This window comes from Geospiza fortis, unplaced genomic scaffold, assembly GCF_000277835.1.
Source record: "Geospiza fortis unplaced genomic scaffold, GeoFor_1.0 scaffold114, whole genome shotgun sequence".
NCBI lineage: Eukaryota > Metazoa > Chordata > Aves > Passeriformes > Thraupidae > Geospiza > Geospiza fortis.
Window position 1 is genome coordinate 1,319,399 of NW_005054383.1, and position 17,676 is coordinate 1,337,074.

The 17,676-nt window shown below is 45.2% G+C and overlaps 2 protein-coding genes across 3 annotated transcripts in view; one reads left to right on the forward strand and one right to left on the reverse strand.

The window, feature by feature from the left end:
• The window catches only part of EEF2KMT (eukaryotic elongation factor 2 lysine methyltransferase), a 6,804-nt gene extending 632 nt beyond the window's left edge, over positions 1–6,172 (forward strand). The window contains exons 2-8 of the mRNA XM_031060429.1: positions 115–177; positions 781–861; positions 1,054–1,158; positions 1,740–1,873; positions 3,055–3,362; positions 4,379–4,528; positions 5,252–6,172. Coding sequence (XP_030916289.1) covers positions 115–177; positions 781–861; positions 1,054–1,158; positions 1,740–1,873; positions 3,055–3,362; positions 4,379–4,528; positions 5,252–5,352 — 942 coding nt within the window. The 3' untranslated portion in view covers positions 5,353–6,172. The remainder of the gene's footprint in view (positions 1–114; positions 178–780; positions 862–1,053; positions 1,159–1,739; positions 1,874–3,054; positions 3,363–4,378; positions 4,529–5,251) is intronic.
• Positions 6,173–7,527: 1,355 nt separating this feature from the next.
• Positions 7,528–16,885, reverse strand: ALG1 (ALG1 chitobiosyldiphosphodolichol beta-mannosyltransferase). Of its 2 annotated transcripts, none has more exons than XM_031060475.1 (11): positions 16,454–16,885; positions 15,873–16,021; positions 15,277–15,366; positions 14,508–14,618; positions 12,258–12,373; positions 11,345–11,383; positions 10,719–10,778; positions 9,889–9,999; positions 8,854–8,968; positions 8,067–8,142; positions 7,528–7,742 (listed from the first exon to the last, which is right to left on the reverse strand). In XM_031060475.1, exons 2-11 carry the CDS (start codon positions 15,920–15,922, stop codon positions 7,608–7,610), a joined length of 903 nt encoding a protein of 300 aa, XP_030916335.1. In that variant the 5' UTR covers positions 15,923–16,021; positions 16,454–16,885; the 3' UTR covers positions 7,528–7,607. The 2 variants fall into 2 exon arrangements, with proteins under 2 accessions (XP_030916335.1, XP_030916334.1); XM_031060474.1 differs by having other exon boundaries at positions 14,424–14,618.
• Between the last annotated feature and the right edge of the window lie 791 nt (positions 16,886–17,676).

Consider the following 17,676-nt stretch of genomic DNA (forward strand, 5'->3'; position numbering starts at 1 on the left):
GGAGGGTCTGGGACGCGGGGAGGCGGCACCGCGGCGTCATCTATTTATTTATTTATTTATTTATCTATCTATCTATCTATCTATTTATTTATTTATTTATTTATCCTGTTCTAGGAACTCGAACAAAGCCTGCGCACCGCGCCGGACGCCGCGCTGCTGGCTGATATTCTGCACAAGGTGAGGGACGGCTCGGAGTCGCCCCCGTGCCGTCACCGGGGTGTCCCAAATCCGCCGGAATTGCTCAGAAGTACGGAGATCGGTGATCCGGTGTCGTGGTGTTTCGTTAGGCCCCGCAGAACCGCGGATTTCCTTCTTTGCCCGGTATTTGGGTGTTCTTAGATCAAAACTGAGACCCGCGTGCCAGAGCACTGGTGTGAATGGCTCCGGGATGTTCAGGATACAGGGAATGGGGGTGCTAAACTGTCCCTGCGGATGGAGAGCACAAATCAGGCAGCAAACCAAAACGGAAAGAAGGAAGAGAAGAGCAGAAGAAGGAGGAGAGTAAACTGGATTATTTTCACTTTATTTTCCTCTTTGCTCTATTGAAAAGTGATACTTTTGTTGCCACAAAAAGTAAGAAATCTGTGACCACAGTTATGTAAACTCACAAACCTGTCAGAAATCATCCCATTTCAGTTTCTGGCTTAGAATCTCTTGTACAGACTAAATTCCAAAGCATTTCATGGCACCCAGACCCAATTAATTGCCCTCCTGTGGTCCTTGGTGCCTTTCCTAAACCCTGCCCTGGGTAATTTGTTTCCATGGCTCTTCTCATTGTAGACAGTTCTTCACCCTCTGTGTGTGAAATATCCCCCTTCGGCCAAGTACAGGAGGTGCTTCCTGACTGAGCTCATCAAAAAGGTATCTCTTGCTTTTCAGCTTATTTTTCACTTGTTCTTCTCTTTTTTTTTTTTCCCTTTAGAATACCTGATGTAAAAACCAACCACAACATTCAGTGTAAATTCACTGTACTAAAATGGGGCTTAGAGTGCAGTTGTTTTCTCTTTCATGACAGTGTGATGCTCAGAGCTGCCCTGTTCTCCTCCCCCACAGCTTGAATCCACAGCAGCTGAACCCCTGGATGAACTCTATGAGGCACTGGCAGATGTTCTAAAAGAAGAAGAAGAATCTACTCACTGTTACAAAAACTACTTACTGGTAAAAATTGACTCTGCACTGTTCTAAACCACATTTACTCACCCAAATGAAGCAATAATTTGCTTTGAAAACACCAACCTTTTTTGTAAATGCAGGGTGCCTCAACAAAGGCAGAAATGATGCATCTGACTCCATGTTCTCAGAAGGCTAATTTATTACTTTATTATACTATATTATATTAAAGAATACAGGAAGGGTACTTACAGAATGCTGAAAAGATAATAATGAAAACTCTTGACTCTTTCCAGAGTCCTGACACAGCTTGGCCCTGTTTGGCCAGAGTGAAAACAACTCACAGCAGAATCCAATCAGGCCTGTGGTTTTCCAAACACATTCCACATGAGCACAACACAGGAGAAGCAAATGAGATAAGAATTGTTTTCCTTTTCTCTGAGGCCTCTCTCACTGCCTTTCAGCTTCCCAGGAGAAAAACCCTGGGCGAAGGAATTTTTTCAGAGAATGTGAATGCCACACACCCTGAAGCCTGGAGTGCTTCCTGCCTTTTTCCAGGTGCTCTTGTTGATTGTAAACTCTCAATCATGGCCTGCGCTGATGCATCTTTGCCTCCCTGTGTCCCACAGCCCTCGGGGGACTGCGTGAGCCTCTGCGAGAGCACAGCGCTGATCTCCGGGGGCACCACGGGGCTCCTCACCTGGGAGGCTGCCCTGCACCTGGCCCAGTGGGCCCTGCAGAACCCCAGCCTCTTCAGGGGCAGGTATGGCAGCAGCAGGGCTGCACCGAAGAGCTGTGATCCTGCAGGATCACACCATGCTTTGGCTGGGAAGGGACATCATTCCATGGGCAGGGACACCTCCCACTGTCCCAGGCTGCTGCAGCCCCTGCCCATCCTGCCTTGGGCACTGCCGGGGATCCAGGGGCAGCCACAGCTGCTCTGGGCACCCTGTGCCAGGGCCTGCCCATCCTCACAGGGAACAATTCCTAATTCCCAATATCCCATCCAGCCCTGTCCTCTGGCAGTGGAACCCATTCCCTGTGTCCTGTCCCTCCATCCCTTGTCCCCAGTCCCTCTGCAGCTCTCCTGGAGCCCCTTCAGGCCCTGGCAGGGGCTCTGAGGTGTCCCTGCAGCCTTCTCCTCTCCAGGTGAGCACCCCCAGCTCTGCCAGCCTGGCTCCAGCCCTTTGATACTGTGAACTACACAACTGTAATTTAATAACAGAAATATTTAATAACAGACTATGCACCCAAAATAACTGAAATTAGAGCCTTTTGCTGCTGAGTAATTGCTGCTCTTGTCTGTTCTGCCAAACTTTAACCCAGGAGAGGGCCTGGTTTAAGACCTGATTTGGGATCAAATCCTTGCACTGTGCAGTCTGACCTGCTCTGTGAGGTCAGCTGTTCAGTTTTCAGTAATTTCACTAACAACCTTCACCTCATGATGGGATGTACCAAGGATTATCTGTGTTAGATTAGTGTGCAGCTCTGATCACATAATTTCCAGTTTATTTATAAACAGTCAAGATGAGCAAGGAGTTTTGAGGAAGGATAATTTAATAATAATTAAGCTCACAGGGGAAGGAACTGTGCTGCTCAGTGTTTGTTTCTCTCCACTGACTAAAAACTGGAGAGCCAGCTCAGGTGGAAACAACTGTGCTGCAGATGGCCAAAGCCAGGTGGGAATGTCTCTCCTCCCTCTGGTGGGAATGCTTTGTGCCTTACAGAAATCAGCATTTCAGCTAATTAATTTTATGCTGACAATTCCACCGTCAGTTATTCCCAACTCTCCAGTTGCTTGGGACAAAGGTTAGATTGTGGATGTTTCACTCAAAAATTATTGTAATTATCTGGAACTGATTTTACCTTTAATTATATTTAGAATATTTTGATTTCTAACTCAGTGCTGAGTCCTGATAGTACTTTTTACTCCATTACCCTCAGGACAATCCTGGAATTGGGGAGTGGGATTGGCTTCACTGGAATTGCCATCTGCAAGAGCTGCCAGCCCAGGACGTTCATATTCAGTGACTGCCACCCCCGTGTTCTCAGACAGCTGGGGGAGAACCTGCAGCTGAACGGCCTCACCCCGGAGCCTGACGTGACCTGGAGCATCCAAACAGAGTCCCAAGGACAGGAGGGGGAAGGACAGAGTTTCCAAACCCCAAAAGTGATTGTGGCTGAGCTTGACTGGGGCTCAGTGACAGAAAAACAGCTGCTGGCTCTCAGAGCTGACGTTGTCATTGCAGCAGGTACTGCACATACAGGGAGCAGGGGTGGGCAGGGCTCAGTGACCCCAGCAGCCTCTTGAGGAGTAACAGAATAACAACAGCCAGCTACAGGCTGTATTTGGACCTGTCTGTGTATAAATTCAGAGGGAGTTTTATTAAAAATCCAGTCATGGAAAATCTAGTGGCAGTAGGATGATGGTGGTGATACCCAGTGAGAGCAGAATGTCTCAGCTGTAGGACTTAAACCCTGGTTTGGAGCTGTGCGAAGAAAAACCTGAGAATCCAGGTGCAAAAATTACTTTGGCGTCTCAGGTATCACAGGATACAGAGAATGGGAATTGTATAAAATGAAGTCACTGCATGGTACCTAATGGCAGTAACACTGCTCAGTGCCCATACCAGCCCCAGCTGCACTCTGAGGGCAAGAGCTGAGGGGCACTGACACCTCTGTTATTGCTGTTACTCACTGCAGTCTTTAGCACACTGCAGCATGATAACTGCAGTAGAGCACAGTCCTGCACACACCTGTGTAGCAAACCTGCACACCTGCACACACCTGTGCAGGAAACCTGCACACCTGCACACCTCTGTGCAGGAAACCTGCACACCTGCACACCTCTGTGCAGGAAACAGCCCCCCCTGAGCATCAGCATTCCGCTGCCCTTGGTGTTCCCTGACCTCTCACCACCATTTCTGCTCTCCAGGGAATGACTCCAGATGAAAACATCTGCAAGTCCTTGGCAGCAGCCTCTAAACCCCTCATTTCTAACAAGGCAGGTTTGTTTTGCCAAGGGCAGTGGGAACAGAGCACCAACACTCAGTGGTTCTGCTGCCTCCCTTAGGATGGGCTTAAATAAAATATCTGACAATCCATTTACAAAAAGGAGCACTGATTTTTAGTGATGAGGGCATAGCCCATAAAATATCAATATTCTCCTGCACTGTGAAGATTTTATTTCTGCTTTGCAGTTTTTATTCTGGTTTTTGCTCAATTCTCAATAAATATTGTATGTTTCTTTTTTTTTTTTTTTTTGTAGATGTGGTGTATGATCCTGAGATAATTTTAGCCCTCATTGGGATGCTACAGAAACTCTCCACCTCCAGAGCAGACAGGAAAGCTCCTGAGGTGTTCATTGCCTCCACAATCCGAAATCCAGACACGTATCAGCTGTTCCAGGCTAAGCTGGGTGGGTGCCTGTTCCATCCAGTGTTCAATAGTTCTGCCTTTTTGCCTTTCCCCATTACTTGTTCTGTGGTAAAGAGGAGCAGGAGCATTGTCCAAGGGCAGGATCTTATCCTAGAGCTGGATTTAGGAGCAGTAGCTTTTGCCCATGGATGTCAGCAGGAGCTTGGAACTCACCTTTGGGTACATCCTGGCTATCACAGCTCACATCTGTGAGGGATGATTTGTAATCTGGTGCCCATAGGAAAGTAAAAAGAGGTTTAAGGTTAAAGGAGGGAGCCATCAGTGCTGCACTGTCAGTGGTAACACCTGAGATGCAGCCTAAACCCTTTATCTTATCTTACTTGTTCCTTGACCTGACTCTATTTTCACCTTTTCTCTTTTGACAAAAACCCCCAACTAGAGATTAAATAAAATAGATTTGGGGATTTTTCTTCATATAAACTTCTAAAGCCTATCTTTTGCAGTGTCAGCTGGTGTTCACCACCTGGACCTGATGATCCCTGTGGCTTCCTTCAGCTCAGGATATTCTGGGAAATTCTGGTTAATTCACAAAGTGGCACTGACTGTTCAGCAGAGGCATTAATGGGATTTTTACAAAAACACTCATAAGCATTTGCCTGTCAATCACAGCATGCTAAAGATCTCTTCTTACAGAACTTGTCATGCAACTTTTGCTCTTCATTTTATTAGGCATAAATATGATTCTCAGTGTTTCTCTTCACAGATAAAGCTGGGATCAGGTGGCAGGTGATTCCAGCCCACAGCAGCTGTAATTTTCTCTATGATGTGCAGCCAGATGTAACTATTCTACAGCTATTTATATAAGCTTGGCAGACAGAACTGGAATTTTGAGACCAACAGGAGCTGTGTCAGCCCTGTAACAAGATTATCCTGAATTCTGGAAAGGAGGTTCTGAGGATACAGCTGGACACATGGACACATGGAGTCCTTCCTCTAATTCCCAGCACAGATCCAAGCCTGCAGCTGCCCCTGGGAAGTGACTGAACCTCAGGCAACAGAAACCAAAAAGCCCCAATCATACTTCATTTGGATTCTGTAGAAGACAGCAGAATTCAAGCAGGGTTTTTTTCCAGCTGTGTTGTGATTTGTAAGTATTGGGGGCAACCTGCAGATCACAGGGTGAGGATCTCCCACAGACAAGGGAGCAAAGCAATGTTTAGAGTAATCAATGGGCTTTGTTTGTAAAACCAGCTGTAATAATCTACTCTGGTGTTTTATGTCTGTGTACACTTGCAGTTGGGGTTGGCTTAAAAACCCCCAATAAACAGTGAGCAGTTCCTGTAGTTGTGGCCCAGGATGACTCTGCTGCAAATCAGGTGCATCTTTACTCTGCAGTGATGATGAGTCCCTTTCTCTCACAGGACTGCCACTTCCACAGTGGCTGCTGGGAATCCAGGCAGGGCTGGCAATGAAAAAGGAACCACTCTCCACAGCAGTGTTCCAGGTATCCTGCAAAAAGGACTGAGCTCCCCTGCTCTGCAACTTCCCGTCATCCATTCATCCCTCTCCTGTTGGGCAGCATTGGTCCTGAAGCACAAAAATCAAAGTGATGCTCATTCTTCTCTTTTAGCTTCCTTTGCTCTACTAAAAACTACTTAAAATTAAATTTAAAAACTTCAACCTCCTCCTTCTGTAGCAATGGAGAGAAAAATGATGATACCTAACTTGAGACCTGAAGAATCTTCTTATTCTTCAAGCTTAAGGAGACCATAACTGCTGGGATCAAGCAGAAATAACCCCAGCCCAGGTTTTGGCTCCCTGTCCCCAAAAAGAACTCAAAGGTGTTATTTCCAGAGTAAACACAAACTGGCAGCCCACACAGGAGCTCCTTTATCTCCCCTTACACAAAATTCAAGACAAAGGTTCTGTATAGAGCTCATTTTGGATCTAAGAAGTTCTGTTATATGAAGAGGAAACCTCTCTAAAGCCTTTGGCATTACTGTTTAATTAGAGAAGTGCCTAATTTATCTCCATGTGCACAGGAATGGCCAAACCTCTAGACAGGATTTTTACTGAAAACAGGAAATAAACACTAAAAAATTGCCAAATCAATCTTTATGGATCATTCTTCAATTCATAAGCTGGACGTTTTGCCAAATTCTTGCAGTAAAGCAACTTGACCCTATTTTCACCTTTTCTCTTTTGACAAAAGCAGACATTCAGTAGTTGCTCAGAGTTTAAAACTGCTGGTGCAGAGCCCAGTGCTCACCTCCCAGCCTGAAGCAGGAGCTCTGAGGAGCAGTAAACACAGTCCAAGCCAAGTTACCAATGACTGACATCTGTTTTATCATCAAAAGGGTGATGAAAAAAATCTTGTAAGCATTAGGCTTGCATGTGAATACTGAGCTTAATACAAAGCTGAAGGCTGTACCTGAGTAAGCACTCACAAAGCAAAGTGCCTTTTGACTAAGTTATACATACTTTGGGGTTTATTTTTCCCTTTTCTGTCCCTCTGTTCAAGAAGAGAAGAATTTTAAGTTCTTTCCCAAGGTAAATGGGGACTTTCATTTCAGAGTACAGGGACAACACTGCAAGCTCTGCTTTGCTCTAAGTGCCCAGTAAAGCTGTCACACCCCAGTGCTGTGCTTCCACACCCTTGCACACATTGTCAAAAGGAAACTCAACTTGGAAACAAAATGGTTCTGTCCCAGTAAATCCACACAGGAGGATATTCAGTGCTTGGGCAATTAGTGGCCATCAATTTGACCAGATTAAATGAAACAATTCCAATGAAAAGCATCTGCCATGTGCCAAAGAAACCATACCCAAATCACCTACTGAAGTGCTGACTGTACAGGAGGTGAAGCTGGTCATAGTTTCTATCTGTATTCAGGGATCTTCACCAAAAAGGGCCCTTCAAGCAGCACAGGTTCTCACACAACAAACAGCTCAGCACCTTCAGCACCTCCTACTCACCCAGGAAGCTGAAACTGTACAGGAAGAGTTAGAGAGCCAAGAAAAGGAGTTAGAAACTGTAAGTGCAGACAATACAAAATCTTTATTCACCGTTTCCCAAATCCCTGCAGCTGCAGGAATGTGTCTGACACCTCCTTCCCCAGTCACTCCCCGTTGCCCAGCAAGGGAAGGACAGTCTGGTCCCAGCTCTGGTCCCAGCGCGGCTGCCGGGACTCTCGCAGGTTCTCTCGGAAGCTGTGAAGTTTCCCTTCCAGGCTTGGGAAATCCAAGAAAAGCATCTGTAATTTAACAAACAAAACCACAGAAAAATAACTATCATGTTCCATTTCAGGCTCATTCCAGCCTCCCCAGTGTTAATCCACAACTACAGCTGCAGTTCTGGGGTCTGGCCCCATGAAGAGAGAACAAGGAGAGAATTTGAAATGCTTTTGCCAGCTTCAGGTTCACATTCACACAGAAGTGAGGCAAACAATGCTCACCAGGCCAGGCCAGCCTTGTGAGACTGCAAAACACACAGGTGATGTTAGATCTGAAAGGGCTGCTCACACAGTGACACCTCTGGGGTTATTTCTGGGGGGAAAGAAATCAGTCAGAGCCTTTACCTTCAGCTGCTTTGCAAGTTCCTGTGAGTCCCTGAATATCAGCCCATTCTCATTGTGCTTCACCAGCTCATGTAAACTGTGAAAAAAGCCACAAAAGGAGAACTGAGCCAAAAAGCAGCGAGTGGGACGTTTGCAGTGCTGCACAGTGACATCCAAACGACCAGACCAGGGTATCTGTATCATTATGGCCCCACACCTGACATCATGGAGTCAAACAGGCAGTGTTAAACAGCTAAAGACTTCTTCTCCTTTCTATGTCAGATTAAATCTACCACAACTGTACCAAAGGGCCCTCATTCTGTCTTTGTGCCACTTATCTGGACATCCATTAAAAACCAGGGCAATTATCTACTTTCAAACTAGATTTTTTTTCCACAAGGAAAATCTGTCCATGATCTATCATGAAATCTTCACAGGAATTTATCTTCTTTTATAAAGCTACTGTTTTCCCAAAGGACCAGAAATACCAAGAATGCCCATGCATACACTCAGCCTTTCAGAGAACAGGTGTGTCTATGCAGAAGAAAGATTCTTTTAAAATTAAAGATATGGAAACAATGGAATACAGGGATTTTTTAGGGCAAGTGCTTGCATCAAATGCTCCTAATTTTGTGGAAACTAGTATTAACTTTTAAACTAAAACCAACCTTGATTTCTATCTTATTTAATTTTAAAATTAGCAAAATACAGGGATCTCATTGAATTCCTGCAGTAGCTGCTAAACTCTGGCTTTGTAAAAATACTGTTTTATGTGATTGCCTTGAGCTGTAACAGAATAAGCTCTTACCATTCAAAATGTATTGCACACACAGGTAAACAGCAGCCAAACATATCCACCACCTTCATGGGCAAATCCAAACCACTGGAGGATTTATGGAGACACACCCCCAGGTCTGCTGAGCCTGAAATCCAACACAACACAGTCTGAACTCTCTGAAAGCAGCTCCTCTGTCCTCCTGCAAACCTTCATTTTCCTGCTGCTTTGGATGGTGCAAGTGAAACTTCCAATTACCCAGACACAATTTCAAGCAATCAGGGAAAAGAATAAAGTACAGGGTGTTTTGGGACTCAGAATTAGTTATGTTTTAGAAAAATAGTCAGTGCATGTTAAAGGGGATTTTGAAGTTTTATGTATCTTAAAACAGCCTTTCTGCCTCTTAATCTGCTAAAAATGGGTAAGTAAAGGAAAACCCCATCACAACCCCATCAGTACACACTGTGAGCTCACTAGTGACCTCTCCCAGCTGAAGTCAGCTCAAACAGAGGAACTGTAGTGTGATTTTACAGACACTATGTTAATTTTTTTAAAAAGGACCAAATAAACAGTGTTTCACAGCCACATAAATTGTCAGGCTCTAACCCTGCAGAAAGAAGATCACATTGAATATATATTTTATAACTCTATTACTCCCCCTTTATGCTGTTGCAATGAAGATCCTGACGGAATAACATTCCAATGACATGTTAATTTAGAATTTCAGCTACTTTTGGTTGCTCAGCCAACAACATTTTCATTTCATTTACTGGAGTGACCCTGAAGGTAAAGTAGAACATCCACAGGCACCTGTATTTCAGCACAGCTGGAAGAAACAAAGAGTGCCAAGAGCAGGCTGAAACAGCACAGCTACTTCTTGGGAAACAGGGAAAAGCCAGCCAGAGGAATTTCCAACAATTCTTTGCTGGAATGAGTCAAATCCATGAATATCCTGTCACTAACCAGCAATATTCCTGACTATGTTCTCCAAGTCTGCATCAGCCCCCTGCAACTGTGCTGAGCTGTTTCCCACACATCCTCAAGCCTTTTCCATCCCCCACTGTTTACCAAGCAGAAGAGGGTAATCCTCAGCCTCCAGCCATGGCGTACAGATCTGGATATGCTTCAAGTGCAGCTTTTGGATCAGTCCATTGTAATAATCTTTTAGAGGTCCTTTACCTGTGTAAAACAGAAAGAAAATGTTTTATCAAGATGACTGAAAACAGTGTGGGCCTGTGAAATACAAGCTCCTGTTGGATCAGGTGCACAAACAATACAACACTTGTGGGACCCTAAAAAGACATGAAAAATCTTAAGTTCCCTTGAAAGGAATGTGCACGTGGACTTCTCTTACTCAGTATTTCAATTAGTTTCCCATCAATGTAGAATCATGCCATTTTTAAGGTTGGAAAAGCCCTCTCAGATCAAGCCCAACTGTTCCCCAGCACTGCCAGGGCCAACACTGACCCACACCTGAGTGCCACCACCCACAGGGCTTTCAATTCCCCCAGGGATGGTGAATCCATCCACCACTGCCCTGGGCAGCTGTGCCAGTGCCTGATAACCCTTTCCATGAAGGAATTCTCCCAGTATCCAGTCTAAGCCTCCCCTAGCACAGCTCAGGCTGCTTTCCCTGACATTGCTTTTGCAGCATCATCTCAACATTGCCCTTAGATTGTTTTTCATGCAGAGCTGGAGCAGACAGGAAGGCTCTTTAAGGATGTGCCATAGTTGGTGGATGGTGCAATAACTCAGCTATAAATCACTGTCCTGATAACCAGACACAAAGGCAACAGTCCCTCCTCCCTCCCACCAGCAACAGAAGAGCCAGCACAGAACAAAAGTGACAACTAAACCTTCTGTTGGCACTGGAAGAATTGTAACACAAACATTCTCACCTGTTATCACACACACCAAAGCTGGAAGCTCAGCTCCCTCCTCGATAAACCTCTCATAATCTGGAGAAGATAAACACTGGTCAGAGCTGACATATCTCAGGGTGCTTGGTTGAAGAGGGGTGACAGTGCATTAATTACTGAGCTTCCCACTACAAGCAATTTCCTTACAAGCATGCATGAGTAACACAGCAGTAAATCCAGCAATGTTAACATTTACAGACTCCTCCAGAAATAAATCAGGCTGTTTATGCATGAAGCATTTCTTCAACTGCTCCCCAGTCAGTTGCTTCAATAGATCAATTTGGAACTGCAGCTGCAAAGTCTACAAGATAAGACAAAGTATTCCCTCCCTTCCCATTAGCAGATACCTGTGGAGAGCAGATGTAATAGCTCAGAAAATAAAACTGCAGTTTAGGAACCAGTTAGAGATTTAACTCTCCCTGACAACTCCTCTAATTGAATTCAGATGTTGCACTGCTGTATTTCAATTACTAATCTGAAATTAGTGCTAATTAATCCATACAACTGCATTTTCACCTGAATATAGAAGCATTGCTCTTTAGCAAAACCCTTCTTAAGTGTCCAGAAGATCTTTGAAAGAGTGAGACCAATTCCTTCATACCAACCTTCTAAAGCTCTTAAAAGGACTGAGAAGTCTTCATCCTCTGAAAGAGAAGGCTTCATTAGTAACATTCATATTTCTACCATTTAAAATTTTTGACTTTAAATAACAATTGAGATTTCCTCACCTTCACCTACACAATTTAAACACATACCATGTACTCAAAGGTTAAGTACATAGTTTGTACTTAAAGGTTACTATTTACTAAAATGATCTATTAAAATTCCCCTAGTTTATTTTCATAAATAAAAGTCCATAACCATACACAGTATTTATCTCCCTTGTGGGCAACATGACAGATAAACCAGCTACAAATACTTCACATCTTTGAAGCTATCAAGTTAAAATTTTCTAGTTTCTAAAACTGAGAATTAAGTGTAAAAACTGCCCTGATTATTCAGAGATAAAGACAATCCTGCCCATGATTACTGGCAATGGATTTGTTTCCAGTCTTTGTTCCCTTCCTCATACATAGGGAAAAAGTGTACATAATTATGTAATAAACACCATCAGAAATCATGGAATCACAAATTGGTGTGGGTTGGATGGAACCTTAAAGCTCAGCTCATCCCAGCCCCCTGCCATGGGCAGAGGCACCTTCAGGGTGCTCAGTAAGGAGTAAATATTTGAGTTTCTCAATCTGTTTTACACCATGCAAGACGGTATGTCTAGAATGAAAGCTAAAAAAAAAACCAGGAAACCTCTTTTAATTATTCTTAAAGTTGAGCTCTATAATTAAAATCCAACTTCAAAAAAACCCCATTCATTTGTAGTATTATTTCAGTTACACAACATTTCGTTGCACCATACACACCTTGTCTTCAAATTCTCCCAGGAAAACAAAGGACAAGCACAACTTCAAGTGTGAGAAAGCACAAACACCCTACTTGACATGGAAAAGAGAAGTGATTCCCAACCTGTCCAGCTGGTGCTGCTGATGAGAAGGGCAGGCCGGCCCCTGGCCTTGAGCACAGTCCCGCTGCTGCCATCCCTCTGGGTGAAGGCCGAGCTGTCGGCACCGGGACTCCCAGCTCTGTACTATGGAAACACAACTTCCTGAGCACGAGCTGCACACAGCCAGCAACAGCAGGGAGCATTCTGCTGAGCTGGCACCAATTCCCACACATTTGGCTTCAGATTTGCTGCTCAACTTGTCTAGAAACAGAACGATTACATGACAGAAATACCAGGACAGGGCAGGCCATTTTTCCCTCTTTCCTGCTGCTACAGGCACAATTCCCCTTTCCAGCCAAATGTTTTCCTTCACAAGTTGAGCACAGTCAGCCTCCCTTTCCACAGTCTGTCTCACACTTACCACAGCATGGAGACCAACAGCACATGTACTCAACTAAACTCAGAACCTATGTTGCTTTGATTTTTTAAGATTTTCTAAGCTTTTTGATGTTTACATTCTTGTAACGAACTTTCTCACACATTTTTTGTAAATAACTTATTGTTTTGCATTCTTTTATAGAGGAAGAGAAATTTGATAGACTGTTAGTTTGTCCAGTGTCATTGGAGAGGTGGCACTTTCACCCTCCAATCCACTGTCACTTTTAGAAATCTATAAATGCTGGAGTCAGAAAATAAACTTTCCTTTTTTCACCTTAAGAACAGCAGTGCGTGTGCTCGTGTTGTTTCGTGTCCTCTAGTGACAAACCTACACATTCTGAGCTGGACATTTCCAAAAAATCCTCAGCATGCACTGTGGATTTCACTGCTTTTTCAGGCCTTAGTTTGGTGAAGTCAACTCCCTGGTACGTCTGCTACAGGTGACATCCTGCACTGCCAGAGGGAAGTGTTTCTTTAACCCTTGGACCAAGATGCTGAAGGCTGTGCACCATAATTAAGGAAGGGATGCTATTAAGGAAGCGTCCAAGCAGTGCAGTGGGGTCAGTGGGAGGCAGACATCTGCAGAGCTCCACCCAAGACACTCAGCACAGATTGCCTCAGTGCTGGTGCCAACTGCTTTAGAAACAAAACACCTCTAGTACCTGTGTCACCACAGCTCAATCCTCTCACCACCTGTGTCACCACAGCTCAATCATCTCATTTCTTCTGGCCTCTCTAGTGATAACTAATGTGTAGGAGAGACATTCTGTGCTGTTCTTGTGAGCCAGCAAAGGCCTCCTGAAGATAAAGGAAAGCCCCATATCTCTCCTGAGGAAGACGCCAAGGTTGTCACCAAGGAGATGTGATGAAGGAGAGAAAGTTAAGAGATATGGACTCCAGCTGGCTCACAGAATGAGGGGGCTCCTTGGTCACCCACTGAGAACTTTGTTTCTTTCCTATAACCAATGGGCAGTGAATGTGCATGTTAAGTGAATGTAAATATCTTGAAAAAGTATAAAAGCAACATGTTGCTGTAATAAATCTCTCTTGCACCCTTCTGATGGAGTCGTGGTACTTTGTGCTGTGTTGTGCTCTATAATGACACTAAGGGCCCTCAGTGCCCCTGTGCCTGCTGGGGTCAGAACACCCCACACAGGATTTTGGTAACTACAGTGCCACAGCTCCATGTGCCCTGGGTAAGGATGCAGTGTTGGGGAAGATGAAACAGGAAAGCCTTATAAATATGATTGTCTGGCAAAAGATTTTGAGAATATAGAAACTATAAGTGAGACTGAAATGAAAGCAAGCTTTGAGATCCCTCAGTTACTGAACAACTGGAAAACAATGCTGTGGCCAGCTGAAGGCAATTCCCTTTTGATGAAACAACACCCTCTGTTTGCAGACAGCTCCAAGGGTCAGAGCAGACCCTGCCAGCTTGGCAGAAGGGGCCCAAAGAGGAGTTTTTAGGGTTTAAAATGTAACACAGTGTGGTAATGTAATGATTCTTATGGGCTGTATGTAAATGCTATAGGATTTGTATCTTGTACTAGATTGGTTGGTGAGAATTAGAATATTCAACACAGAATAAGATTTATTGTATTGTAATGGGAACCTCGCTCTCTTACCCCTTACTCTCTCACCCTCTCATCCTCTCTCCCCCTCTCTTCTCTCAGCCTGCTCTGAGCTGTGGCTGGCAGCTCCCAGCAGGGCCCTGCACCCAGGCCCTGTGCAATAAACCCCAAGTTCCTGACCTGGCTGCAGAGATCTCTGTCTCCATCCCGACTGTCCTGCCCCCAATGCTCCTACAATGCAGGGGCAGCTGCACTTGCACACACCGTGGTCTGAAGGGCTCGTAGTCCTTGGCAAGTTTCATGAACAAGTTGTGTTGGAGGTCTAATGGTGTTTCTTTAAAATAAGATGCTGGTCTGTCATACAACGTTACAGCCCTGGGAGGAAAGAAGTGTGCAGCTTAAATAAGATACAGATGTAACAACATGAACGTGGTACAGTGGCAGGCTGCAACAATGTAATCAGAAAAAATTAACTACAAAACTAAAACATTAACCAAAAAAATAACTATACAGCAAAGTAATTCATTTTTTGACTCTTACAACTTCCTGTATTCCTGAAGTTTACTGGAACACACCAAGGTGGGCACAAGAAACAAAGAACCCTTTCTTGTGTGCTTATTCTAGGGGTGAAATGCACCTGTAAGAACTGCAGACATCACTGCCCTGATTTTCAAACTTACTCCTTAACTGCCCCTGATCTTGAAGCCCTCAAGATAAGTTCAGGCCAGAGTGATTGCTCAAACCCCAGTGATACCTGTCCCTCTCTGGCTCCACAGGCAGCCTGCAGCAAACTCCCATGGCTCCTGGACTGCCACCTCAGTCAGTGGGGTGTGCTAGTTCAGAAGGATGATGAAGACTCCTGAATGCCCACACCACACCGGCCCATCACAAAACTGAGCTGATGTGTTTCAGTGGTGATGCATGAGCTCAGGAGAGCTGCTTTTGGAAGATCCCTCTGAATCCTGAATCCTCAGGGATCTGCTCTGTCATTTACTTAGCACATACACACACTAAATTGAGGCACATGACTTACTTTATCTTGAAATTCACCCAGAGATCTTTCTTCATGGCATCAGTGACACACAGATTATAGTCAGACAAGCGCCCAAAAAGCTTTTCATACCTGACAAAAATGAAATATCAGTCAGAAACCACAGGCAGGCAATTGCAGCAACTGCTCCCAGTGCCCATGCTTGATGAAAGCCAAACAAAACCCAAAGAAACCCAACTGCCCCCAGAACTGAAATGTGATTGTCAATTTTTGATGGACTCCTATTCTCCAAAGCCTTTAAAGCCTTTAACTACACAAAACCAATTCTATTCAGCAAGGAGCTGTTCAAAGAAGAGCTGGAGTGTAAAGCAGCATTAGAGAATAAAAAACCCAGGACATATAAAGAAATTCCAACAACAAGATCAACATTTGCATAGGTTTTATGCAACATTTGCATAAAAGCAACTTGCCTAATTCCTGCAGCCCCCTCCCATGTGTTCAACAAAGCAGCTGCAGAACAGAAACCAACAGCAAAGCCCAGAAACCCCTCCCTGTGCCAATCACATCCTCCCCACTGGCCTCCATTCTGAATTCACCGAGGCACATCAGTTATAGAGAGCAGAAATGAGTGCACAAACCATTTTGCAACCAGGACCAGTGGGTGGCTCCTCCCGTGACTCAGGCTCATGATGCTGTACCCATAGTTGTGCCAATCAATGATGAGTTTGCTCCCCCACCACAGCCCTGCCACCCAGGCAACAGCTATACTGGGTAAGCCTGGGGGATTCTGCTCAAAAACAAAACCAAAATAGCATCAGCTGTGACCAAGTGACAAACACAAAGCAAATACCAGAAGCAAAAATCAAATTGAAGTTGCATCACCTTAAAGGAGCTTCATGAACAGACTGTTTGTATTCACTTATGAACACTGGCAGGTACTTCAAATTTAACCCTGGATCAAGATCAAAATTCCCTTCCAATAAACACACCAATACTTCCAGTAAGATTTATTCTTTACTGCCACCCATGGCAATGAAGTTTGAAAGCACAAGAACTAACAGGAAGAGAAAACTTGACTTGTTAACAGACCAATCCAAGTTTAGGGCCAAAAAATAGCTGCATACGGGTTTACACCAGTGATGAAACCAGCTCAGCTCTGACATAATTAACTCTGTGAAGCATTTATTTGTACTGAAATTAGCCCCAACACAAAACATACCTGAAGGAGAATATAGGATGGCTGATCTATCCTCAGCAATGTGTACAGTAACTGCACTGACTGCACGAGCACCTTTAGGACATACTGCAAAAGCTTTGGCCCCACTGCAGTGTGACAGAAAAACAGGTAAGAGAATTACAGCCCTCCCCACAGAAATGTGAACATCAGAACCAGCCAGCTCTGCAGAGACAGGGGCAGAATAACATGAAAATGGACTTTACTAACAACCTGGGTGAGTGATTGGTGCACCCTCAGCAAGTTTGGAGATGGCACCAAGCTGGGTGAGAGTGTCAATGTGCTGGAGGGTGGGAAGGCTCTGCAGAGGGATCAGGACAGGCTGGATCACTCCAAGGCAGACACTGAGGGGCTGGAGCATGTCCAGGGAAGGGAACAGAGCTGGGAAGGGGCTCAGCCTGGAGCAAAGGAGGCTCAGGGGGCCCTTGTGGCTCTGCACAGCTCCTGACAGGAGGGCACAGCCGGGGGGTCGGGCTCTGCTCCCAGGGAACAGGGACAGGAGGAGAGGGAATGGCCTCAAGCTGTGCCAGGGGAGGTTTAGGTTGGATACTGGAAACATTTCTTCATGGAAAGGGTGGTCAGGCACTGCCCATGGCAGTGGAGGGTCCCCATCCTTGGAGGGGTTTAAAGACATGGATGTGGCACTTGGGGACATGGGTCAGAGGTGGCCTTGGCAGTGCTGGGAGAATGGTTGAACTCGATGTTCTTAGAGGGCTTTTCCAACCTTTGTGATTTTATTCTATGATCACTATAAAGCCATGCAATATCTTGTGGTCCCTACAAATTCTCATTCTGTATTTTGTATGGAAAGAAATCCTACTCATGGAATGATTCGAGTTGGAAAAGACCTTAAGGCTCATCTCATCCCACCTCTGCCATGGCAGGGACACCTTCCACTATCCCAGGTCACTCCAAGCCCTGTCCAGCCTGGCCTTGGGCACTGCCAGGGATACAAGGGCAGCCACAGCTTCTCTGAGCAACAGGGGTAAGCACAAGGTGGGGGAGAAAGAGGTAGAATGAAAATCATGTCCACATTTCACTGTGCACGTGAACAGCACCAATGTACAGGCAGTGTTTAACTCCAGGGCTCCTGTTTACAGCGAAAGGCAGAGCAGGGTGGGAGCCGGCCGTGCGGCGGGGCTGGGCCCGCACACGCTGAGGGCTCTTCACGCTCCCCCGTCCCCCCGCAGCCTCTGCTCCCTGCCCAG